General features: G+C 36.3%; 1 protein-coding gene across 1 annotated transcript; it reads left to right on the plus strand.

Moving 5' to 3' along the window:
* The first annotated feature begins 2,038 nt into the window (after positions 1-2,038).
* LOC126419000 (innexin inx2-like) lies at positions 2,039-4,988 on the plus strand. The gene has a single exon (XM_050086049.1). It carries the CDS (start codon positions 2,548-2,550, stop codon positions 3,628-3,630), a length of 1,083 nt encoding a protein of 360 aa, XP_049942006.1. The 5' UTR covers positions 2,039-2,547; the 3' UTR covers positions 3,631-4,988.
* The last annotated feature ends 6,863 nt before the right edge of the window (positions 4,989-11,851 follow it).

An 11,851-nucleotide genomic window follows, 5' to 3' on the forward strand; every position in this document is an offset into this window, starting at 1 on the left:
TGCTCCAAAGAGCTGTTACATACATGGCTGAGAATCCTACTTATCTGTGGGGAACAAGCTTTAAGTACCTTGCTGGAAATGCCATCAATTCCGTAAGAGCTTTTACTTTTCAGTAAGTTTATTATTTTACTGATTTCGGAGGGAGACGTTGGTGGAATTACAGTTGTTTCAAACTTCACAGGTTGGCCTCTTCTATTAGTAGCCTTGCCTCTTCTAGTGAAGATCTAGGTCCTATTTTCTCCACAACATTTACAAAATGATTATTGAAAATATTTGCAATTTATGATTGTTTGTTAGTACACTTGTCATTCAGTTTTATGGCACTAAAGTCTTCCTGTGCTCTTGGATGCCCTGTTTCCCTTTCAATAATATTCCAAATTGCTTTAATTTTATTAACAGACTTACTGATCTCAGACATGATACACATGCTTCTGGAATTTTTAATAACTTTTCTTAGTACCGCACAATAGTTTTTATAATATTGAACAATTTCGGGGTCAGTACTCCATCTTGCTGTTAGATACAGTTCTCTTTTACGGTTGCAAGATATTCTTATTCCTTTAGTTAGCCAAGGTTTTTTATATGTTTTCTTGGAATTATGTTTAACTATTTTCTTGGGAAATGCACTCTCGATGCTCATTTTATTTTCGAGCACCAGCATGACAGCTTCTGTCACTGAAGACTCTGAAAACCTTCCTATTTCCTTATCAGTCTTCTTTCTCCTGGGCATTTTATAACCTTGCACAATAAAATCTACAGAAATCACTGTTTTATACAGCAAGCACGCATTGTCAGACACTATGAACAAGCACTGGGAACAGTGAGACATGTCTCACTGTACCGTCAATATTCATGTCTTACTGTTCCAAGTTGCAAACTTTTTTCAAAATGGTTCAAAACACATTCAGCTTAAAGCAACATTTCAATGAAGGGGATTTATACATCTTGGAAAAACCATACTTTTGAGTGACTCATGAAATGATTTGAAAATACCAAAGGTCTGCTCAGAAACTAGCTACGTAAATTTAGTAAAAAGATACTTTTCTTACCTCTGAACACAAATATACCAACAACGAAATCACAACAAGAATGTCAAGTACGAAACATGGAAATCTATAAACTAAATAATGATGGTTACCACATTCTCAGTAGGTACCAACAACTGAAACCAAAATTCCAGAGATTAAACTTATGTCTCACTGTTTCTACTGTCTTACTGTTCCCACTCTTCCTGTATACTACCCAAAAGCAGACCCACCTTCCTGATGACACCGCATCCTGTCACACCATTTTGGTGTTATCATGACATCCTACCTGACTGCTCTCAAAGCTGTACGAAGACAGTGTAACCTGATGAAACAGTTGTACCAGATGCCGCTCTGCTGTTGGTTTTTCTGATGGTTTTCCACCGGGTAGAAGAAGGAGCTGTCATCCATAAGCAAATCGACCTTACTAAAACCTGGCATGAATAAAAACAAAATTGTAATATTGTTAAAATATTGTACAAAAGAATACTCTTATAAAAACTTGTAACCGCAATATCTGAAACAGATGTAACAGAATGTTAGTGAAAACCAAGAACCAGTATGCCATCTAGGGCCAACAGGCCCTGTGTATAATACGTATCTTCCTGTGTATTTACGTATCCTGTCCATTGCCCTGTATGTTATTTTTGAATAACCCATTTCCAAACAAGCTATACGCTGCACAAGCAATATTCTTATAATAGTGTATGCAGTGAAGTGCATAGAGAAACATTCTCATTTGTGTATTAATTGCAGTTACGACGTCCATTTTCAACAAGAGAAAACGCCAGCAAACATTTTTTATAATGTTTCTTCACATATTTCTAGAAATTTGTGTACATTAACTTTGATCGTGCAAACTCTTTCACATTAGTAATACGTAGCTTTGCAAGACCATTCAAAGTAAACCGAATCCTGTCGGTACCTAACTACGGGAACTAGATGATCGTTCGATTTCGTTATGAATGTTGCAATTTCTGTCGGACTAAACATAGCAGAAACACGATTATCGGGATAGAACTCATGAAGTATATTTTATCTACTCTTTGACTACATATTTTACAGTTCATTGAGGTATTTGTGTTCACTCCGCTTTGTTCGCATACCGCAAATTAGGAAGGTTCTTTGGCGGAAGTGTGAAAGGAATGTTTCATTTTCATAGAGTCACAGGCAGTGGGTGAGTGCGGGTATTAAGGTGGTTGTTTCCTGTGAATACCATATCTATTGTGGAATTCTGCCAGTTTGGTTTACGCTGCGACTTTCAGCATACCACGGTGCATCTTCACATTGTGTCTGAAGAACGTAAGCAGTCTTTCTTTTCTTTCTTCGAAGAACATTGGACGAGTCATGGACGATGTTAGCTTTGCGGTTTCTTTATGTTGAATGGAAGACGTAACTGCAGCTACAATCCAGTTTCTCTGTATAATATAAAAGTGATAATTTTACTGCAGCCACGAGAATAAGTGAATTGTGGAGTATTTCTTTTTAAACACTGCAAACAGCTTATTCCTAGAAAACGATCATGTTTGATGTATTCGGCTCCGTGAAAGGGCTTCTAAAGCTCGATTCTATTTGTATTGACAATAACCTTTTCCGCTTGCATTATAAAGCCACGGTTATCATTCTAATTGCATTTTCTTTGCTGGTAACTTCACGCCAATATATTGGCGACCCGATTGACTGTATTGTAGACGAAATTCCACTTCATGTAATGGACACCTATTGCTGGATTTATTCAACATTTACCATTCCTAATCGTTTGAATGGAAAGATAGGCAAGGAAGTAGCACACCCAGGAGTGAGCTCACACGTGAGTGGCCAAGATGAAGTGAAATATCATAAATACTATCAGTGGGTGTGCTTTGTGCTGTTTTTTCAAGCAATTTTGTTCTATATCCCAAGATACTTGTGGAAGACGTGGGAAGGTGGGCGTCTGAAGATGCTTGCCTTCGAACTGCATAGTCCAGTTGTATCTGAGCAGCATAAAAACGAACAAAAGAAGCTGTTGGTGGAATATTTTTCTACCACTTTGCATACCCACAATTTCTATGCCTACCGGTATTTTCTGTGTGAAGGCTTGAACTTTATCAATGTTCTTGGGCAGATTTATTTTATGGACTTTTTTCTGGATGGCGAATTTACAACATATGGTGCAGATGTTGTCAAGTTCACAGAGATGGAGCCTGAACATAGGACAGATGCAATGAGTAGAGTATTTCCTAAGGTAACCAAATGTACGTTCCACAAGTATGGTCCTTCTGGATCTGTCCAGACCTTTGATGGGCTCTGTGTCTTGCCTTTAAATATTGTCAATGAGAAAATATATGTGTTTTTGTGGTTCTGGTTCATAATATTGTCTGTTCTGTCTGGCATTGGTGTTGCTTATAGATTTGCTGTTATGTTTGGCTCTCGTATGCGTATGTATCTTCTTCGTGCCCGTTCTCGCCTTGCCCTGCAAAGCCAAATAGAAATAATAGCTAAGAATTGTGAAATTGGTGACTGGCTGCTTTTATACCAACTTGGGAAAAATATAGAACCTCTTTGTTATAAAGAATTCATTGCGGAACTTGCTGGAAAGTTGAGTACCATGAAGCAACCTGCTTGAGACTAAAGCTCCCATTTTACACTTGTGCCTCGGCTTTTATCAGAGCAAAAATTTTTTTAAAGGTTTAGAATCTGAAAGCGTGTTAAATTTTTGAATCTTGTTAAATTAGGTTGAAAATGCTGAGATGTGAACATACAATTTTCTTTAGTACATTACAATACAGAAAACTTTGAAAGCTCAGCATTATGGCAAATGTGCAAAAGACCTGCTTAAGTTCTTAATTTTGCTTTTTTGAGAACCATTCAGTTCAAATTTATTGTTTTACAGTTTTAGATGTCTCAATCCAAAATTCTTTTTCTAGTCACCGTGAATATTGCTGACTTAAATGTGTGCACAGATGGAATGTGAAAGTGTAAATCATTTTAAGTGGTCGCTTGGTTATATGCAGTTGGAATTTCCTACTTACCTGTTTTGTTTTATTCTTGTGGGCCACTGGTGTGTATGGTGAAGGAAAATTAGTGCTGTGATGAACTAAAGACTGTTGTATGCAATTTATTAATTTTTGCATAGATGTTGAAGTCATTATTGACACAAGGATCTGATGTCCTGGAATATTTTTTTCTTTTATTTTTATGTTTTTTTCTGAGTCACTTTTCATTTTTCCCTAATGCAGGGATATCATTAGAATATTAATCAGAATTTTAGCGCTTAATCTTGCTTCTATTGTATGTTCTTGCCAAAGTGTTAAGGGGCATATAATTGCTATTGGTCTACTATTGTTTTAGTTTAAATTTGTTAAAACTTTGATTCCTTACAATTACTTATCATTGCATAAAGAACATTAACACATTCCTGCTTTTTAAGAAGTGGACTTACATGTCATTGTAATTATTTTGCTTATAGCTTTTATCCGTTTGTGGTATACATGTAATACAAGGAATGAACTGTGCCGAATATGGTAAGACTGTTTTACGTGAAGCGTTTTACAAGGCAGTTGTTGATGCATTTTACAAGGCAGCTGTGTAATTCCAAAGTAGATTCAGTGGACTGTGTAACATTCTTAAGAATTTATTTTTGTAGATCTTGCCACTGATTTGGTTGTTGGTATTTCATTTTTGAAAATGACTGTGTATTTTTGCCAAGATAAAAATTTTGTTGAGTAACCAATCATGAAAGTTTTATGTTGGTGATGAAATGTTTTTGAAGATCTGCTCATGTTTGTGTTCATCTGTTCCTGATTAAAGATGTACATGTAATCAGTATGTTTACATCTTAATGTCTTCCAAGCAATATCTTTACTTGTTAATCCATGTTTTACATGTAGGAAGAAAATTTTCTATAAATTTATTGAGGCAGTATTTACTTTTTGTACTTTTATATAATAAATTGTGTAGAAATAAATTTAATTGCTCATTTAAGGTGTTTACATTACTGCCCTTCCCATTTAACAGGTTAGTGCAGATATGAGTACACTTGAAATATTCTGCTCATTGCAGACTCCAAAAAGGAGTACTATTGCAAGATTAATGAGATTAAACAGTTGGTCCTATATGTTTGATATATGTATTCTTGCAATACACGTGAAATGAAATGTTTGTGAAGATAATTATTTGGGTAAGACAGTTATTTCTGAAATGTTACTTCTGTGTTGCACTGATTATGTCTGTGATAACTTCTTACAAAGTGGAATGTTAGTTTGTCCACAAACGAGTTTATTCTCTTTGCATACGTATGTATGCTATAATGAAACTGACAAATTAAAGATGCGTGTGGGGCAGTTAGACAAACCTAGATTCTTGCTCTTCTAGGAACTGAGTTGTCAAAATGTGCTCTTTGGCTTGATGCTTGATGCAAAATTTCAGTCTAATGGCTGTCTTGTACTTTATAAATTCCACGTGGTATTGTACAGCCCTTGCTGCACGAGAATACTGTGAAAAAGTATACAGTAGAAAATGGTGTAACCACAGGGTAGGCATTATTTTCCAAATGAGGTATTCAGACTGAGGAGCTATGGTGCATGTGCAGTTGCTAATAGTGTTGAAGTTCAGGATTTTAATTCCAGAAAATCGTTTTGTTAAACAAAACTGCAGTAGGGTCGGTGCCCCCAACAGCTGACAGTGCAGTTGACAGCTGTCATCTTTAAAGCACAAACTGCTGTATGTGAAACATTACAGAGTTCTGGCAACACTAGGGGTGTTGTCACATACACGTTTACAAAATCATGTAATGTGGTCGGTGGAGGTCCGCACAAAGCTCACTGCAATTATCAGGTGTTTTCTATGCCAAGTTGATTATAGCTGTAAGTCATAAATCACTTTTGCTGTCCATTATGTCTCTAATTTTGTGGTTGGATTTTAGAAAATCCTAAGAGTACTCAATCGTTTCGCAGGTGCCAGGACTAAGGGTGTTGATAAGTTATCAGTATTAATGGAACTGTTTTAAAAAGTAATTGCTGATTTTCATTGTGATCATTTCATTTGGAAGGAAATATATATCAAATATTGTCCTTTATCATGTTTTCTCACTTTGAGTGATTGTGGATTTTTTCGTGATTTAACAGGCTGTTGACTTCATTTTTATCAACATTTTTAAAACCATTCTTGACACTCTGAAGACGACAATGCCATTCATTAAAATACTGTGTGCATCCTTGTGCACAATTATGTTGTAATTGATACGCTAAGTAGAAAACCCTTCTAAAAGATCATTTAGTGTCACACATTCAATGAAAATCTGACACTGTTATTTTCAAAAGCCAGAGAAATTTGAGCGGTAAGTGTAAACCTATGCAATTTCAAAAATTTGGAACATTTTATTAGACACTTTTCTGCAACTCGAACTGTATGCAAAATAGCATACCATTCATGTTGTTTCCATTGTAGTAGGACTTGGTGGTGACCTACATATGAGTTTACATGTGGTGTCTGTGATGCATTTTGTATATGCTATAGTGTGCAAAGTATTTAAGAAAATTGCATATCTGTGGAATGTATTTTGATACAAGAGTGAAGCACAAAAACCTCATAAATGCACAATGTTTAAAAAATGAGACTGAGTAGTAGTAGTAGTAGTAGTAGTAGTAGTAGGGGGGGGGTCATGTGGAAATTAGGGGACAATGTAGGGTGGATACCATTTTCCATTTCATTCTGTACATTTATCTCATATCCACAAGGTAACAATCTTGGATATATAGTGGATGCAGATAATGCGGTGCATAAAGTTCTGCTGCCGATTGGGCTAAACACATTGCAAGTAGCACAAAGACTGACTCTTAAATGAGGATATGGACTGGAAGCTTGAGGTCTCTTTAGATTCCTGTGATTTCATCTCTGATGGGACTGAGTGACTGTACTTACTGATGTCCAAGTAGTGTTTGTCCCCCAGAGTAATATAATAAACTAGAAAAGGATACAGTAAAACAGTGACTGCCAGTTTCTTTCTAAATTCAACTATCTTTTTGTGAAATAGATGTGAGCCCATTAATAAATGGTTTACCTGACCGTGATGGTCAGTGGCAGTAAAAAAGCATACGCATAAATCAGATTTAGCTAAGAAGGGCAAAGTAAAGTTTCACAGAACTTTTAATATTAACTTTACTACGTTATTCAAACAGAATTTACAGGATGAACAATAGGAAGTAGTTTACCAAAGATGCACAGTAGATGAGAAATTTAAATCTGAAAAAAAAATATTCTTGCATCATGAAACATAGTTTTCTTTTATAATGGGTCAGGGACATTAACAGAAACTGAGAGAAAGGGTAGATCACATTTTGCACCATGAAGCTAGGATTCTATTTTACACTGAGGACTTATGACCACTAGAAGCACTGTTCAAATCATTTGCCAATGAAGTCGGTGAATTCTTAATAACAGTAGCTGCAAACACAAGAACAAAAGTGGGCCATCAAAACAGATCTGCTAGACTTATTTGTGTAAGCATTGCACACTCCACCACCAGACTTCAGTTTTGCCAACTGAATTGTTAGAGATTGCAAAAATCTTTAGTTCACTAAAAAGCACTTCTGGCAGTACCAGTATTTCAATCACATTACTAAAATTTTGTGATTGTTTTGTAATGCTCTCCACCTCATGCTTCCTTCTTAACCATACAATAATTTACCAGGTGTATCTCCTGAAAGACTGCAGTGCGCAACACTAACACAAATATACAAAAATTGAGATAAGCAGCTGACCTGAAATTATAGACTGAATTCCAACCTTCCTATGTTCTCAAAATATATTGTGAAAGTATCTTAAAACAAATACTGAATCACTTTTCTGACAATGTCTTAACAGCAGCTCCGTTTGGATTCGGTAAAGACATTTCAATTGAGAAAGTGATATAGATGATGTCGTGAACTCAGTTGTGGTAGAAGTAACCAGAAAAATTACCCTGCTTGCCGTATGAAGGTCTTCGGCTGTGTAAATTATAAGTGTCTCCTGCAAACCTAAATTTTTGGACACTAAATACATCCCGCCTTTCATAGATGGAGTTACATATGAACAGTAGAAAACAAAAGGCCAAATTAATTAATGCTGCAGTGGGAATAAGGATTCGTTTAGAATGGGGAATCATTAAATAAAATGCCCTGCAAGTTTTGGTTATTGGGGCAAACCTGTTGTTGACCTACATAAATGATTTCCTCTGAACACTGGAGTCCTTATCAAAAACTGCCGTGTTTGCTGATGACACAGGTATATTATTCATAAAGGGACAAAACACATCCATAACAGACAAAATGGGATACTAATGGAACAGTCTTACAACTGGCTCACAGTAAGCTGATTAAACTCTAATTTTATATTCATACTACACAATTACAAAAAATTACGATGCAACAGTAGAAATTAATGACATACATTGGATAAGGCCTGCACTTACGAATCTCTCTTACTGTATTAACCCACATGTGGGATCACTATGACCCTTTGTGCACTTTTACACAATGTTCTATTGCATTTAATAAATGCAATAAATGTAAAAAAGAAAAAAAAAACATTTATTCCACAGAAGTGTGCAGTAGGTACTTTGTGTTGAGTTGATTACCAGTCATCTTGTGGGAATAGCTTTAGAAAGAAGAGATTCGGACACTTACGTGACAGGTATTTCCTAAAATTATTTGTGGTTAAAAACACAGATGCATTCATGGCAACACTATTTTACAGAGGTAGCCTGCAGTGGATTCTGCTGCCAGTTGACTCACTCCAAATACTTTGTGATGGAATCTGAGTAATACAAAGTGTCAATAAATGAACTAGAAGTACTCTGGTCTGGGTTGATACTGCTGAGAGAATAGCTCTGACAAGGTGTAGTACTGGTTGGATCAAGATAAATGTTTAAGGGTCATCGGCTTTGGCCAGTAACATAATCTTAAAGGCTGTTGTCACATCATCTTTTTGTGCATATATTCACAGTTTTGTTCTTAGTTGGCAAAGCCAATGAATTTGAAAACATAAAAGACTGGTTGTGGTGACAAATTGATGTATAGCTTGGCCCGAGATATAGGTTAGGTTGGAAGGTGACAGTTCAGCTGTGAACTGGTGAAGGCAATAAATGTGATACTAAAAAAATATCTGGTTGTGGTGTCAGACACATCCGTTGCTTAACCCATTTGAAAAAATTTCCAGCAACATCACATTAGTCACCATATTGTATATGGTGTTTGTCGCATGTTTCCTATGTCACTGATCAGAAGCCGATGGCTTGTATCAAACATTCCTCTATATCCAACTGATCAATAGCCTTGCAAAACTCTTCATGCTCTGGTAGACTAGTATATTGCAGGTAGGATTCTTTGAGCCCTACTACCATGTGTGAGTTCTTGGTATGTTAGTATTCATCCTCAAAACAGAACAGAAATAGTACTGAAAGGGAACTCGGGCAATACTATTTTTTTTAATTTAGGTATCAAAAAGTATAACTTTCATGAGCCAAAGAGAGGCAAGTGGAGTTGAAGAAATGCAATCACATCAAATGGAAATATTGTAGAACAGAATTGTGGTGAAATAAGAGGTACCAAGTATAATTAGAATCGGGACATGCTTTATTGTAGATGGCTAAAGTGAGGCTTTATCGAGTGCAAGAAAATTAAGAACATTACAAATATTGATGGAATAGTAGACAGAATGGGAAGGTTTATTTTAAAAATAAGATATTCCATGAGAATCATTGAAGTCTACGCCTCAAGACATACTAATGAGGAGGTAGCAAACTGCTACAAAGGGTTACATTAACTGTTAAATGGAGAGAAAAAAAAACAAAAAAAAAAACACACTGCAAGATAATAGTGGTGAACTTTAATGTGAGCGTAAGATGAAAATAACCAGTGAGGAACTTTCGATGTGATGTTGGAAATGACAAAAGTCACTGGGGAGAGAAATTTTCTGAGTGTGTCACTTTTGTCCTCCTCTTCCTAAAAGAAAACAGGCAGTAAATTGAATTTCCAATGACCAAATGTAACAAAAAATAAGCTAACAGTAAACTGTCAAACAGTAAGAAAACAGTAGATGATGTGATGGCCTTAAAGAAATTGAGAACTTTGAATGATCATACAGAAGCAAAATAACTGATGGAAGTAGGGAGGATATAAATGCAGACTGCCAAAAGCAAGTAAAGTGTTTCTGGAAAAGAGAGAGATCTGTTAACCTAAAACATAAATTTAAGTGTTACAAACACATTTCTGATAGTATTTGTAGGAAGCGCAGTTTCGTATGGAAGTGAAGTGTAGATGATAAGCAGATCGGACAAGAAGAGAATAGTAACTTCTGAGGTATGATGCTATGGAAGAAAGCTGAAGATTAGGTAACTAAATCAAATAACTAATGAGGAGGCACTTGACAGAACAGGGGAAAAAATTGTGGCACAGCTTGACTAAAGGACACATCAAAGTACTTTCAATTTGATAATGGATGGAAGTGTGTGGAGTAAAGATTATAGAGGTAGACCAAGGGTGGAACACTGGTATCCTGGCCTGATGACTTTGAAAGCTCATTGGAGAACACAGATTTACCGTGCCAGGCATAGCACTCCATCACTGATGACAATCTCTAATGAATGTTCTTCCTTTCTTGGGCCTCCCTGGAGATGATTTCCTCACATGTGAATTTGGCACCCCTCTGAAATTCCGTTGCCCTCACATTTGCGAATGTGCACATTACTTTCAAATTATTATTCACACAGATTGCATATTGTTGTATTATGACTCAAATTTCATCAGTAATGCAAAAAACGTAGCCATTTGTATTGCTTCTAGGTGATTGATTTACGGGGTTAAGCTGCTAATGTGATTTCATTTGTGCAGGCTAAACATGCAAAACTTTATAGGCAGACCCCTTAACCCTTTAAGTGGGCATAACGGGTATGTCAGCCATTGCCTGCCTGTTTTCAGTCAAATCAATGGATATGTTCGTTCACAGCATTCTGTGGCTTGTTGCTAGGTTGGCAGGTGTTGTAGCACTATTAGTTAATGCTTTCTCTACTAGATTATTCCCCTCATTAGTCAAGGTAATGCACTCTTGGCCAGATATGATGTTTTTCATTGTTTATACTGGTAACTCACTGTTTGTTCAGTAAGGCTTATTGTATTTATGACGATGCCTGGGGCACTATCCAGATTTGATTGCCAAACACACCATTGTTGTCAACACAGCGTAACAAAACAGGAGTAGTTCCTCGACGTCTCAAAAAAATGAAAAACCGAAGAGGTAGAATAAGTTACAATGTGCAGAAACAAACATATGCTGGTGCAATGGAAGGAAGAGAGATGTGTGATGGTCAGCATGTTCCACAACGATACATTTATAGAAGTAACTTCAAAGGATGGTATTGTGTGAAGGCCTAGCGTCGTCGTGGATTAAAACAAGAATTGGTAGACGTGGACAGGAGCAGTTCCTTGTTACAAAGCTACCAAATGGACAGGAGCAAAATAGTAAAATTTATCAGAAGGTTTTTCACAATTTACTAGACTTTTAGGTTTGAATGTTCCATATAAAAGCATTACAACAAATAATGAATGAACAGTTGCCTGTATCCTATCCGCAACAAAAACCATCAGCTAGATGACCATCTTGAACACCAAAAGCAACTTGTCTTATAGCCACAAATTTTCCAGAATTTTAGCCAAGCACAATGAAGAAAAGAACAACTAGGAGGTGTAGAGTATGCATGAGTAGACATCAAAAAGAGACATCTCATTAATGTTAAGAATGTGAAGTTCCTCTATGCATCACTGTTTTTTAAAATATTTCACACAGAAATGTTGTAATGAGTGAATGGGGCA

This window comes from Schistocerca serialis, chromosome 9 (genome assembly GCF_023864345.2).
Source record: "Schistocerca serialis cubense isolate TAMUIC-IGC-003099 chromosome 9, iqSchSeri2.2, whole genome shotgun sequence".
Lineage (NCBI taxonomy): Eukaryota > Metazoa > Arthropoda > Insecta > Orthoptera > Acrididae > Schistocerca > Schistocerca serialis.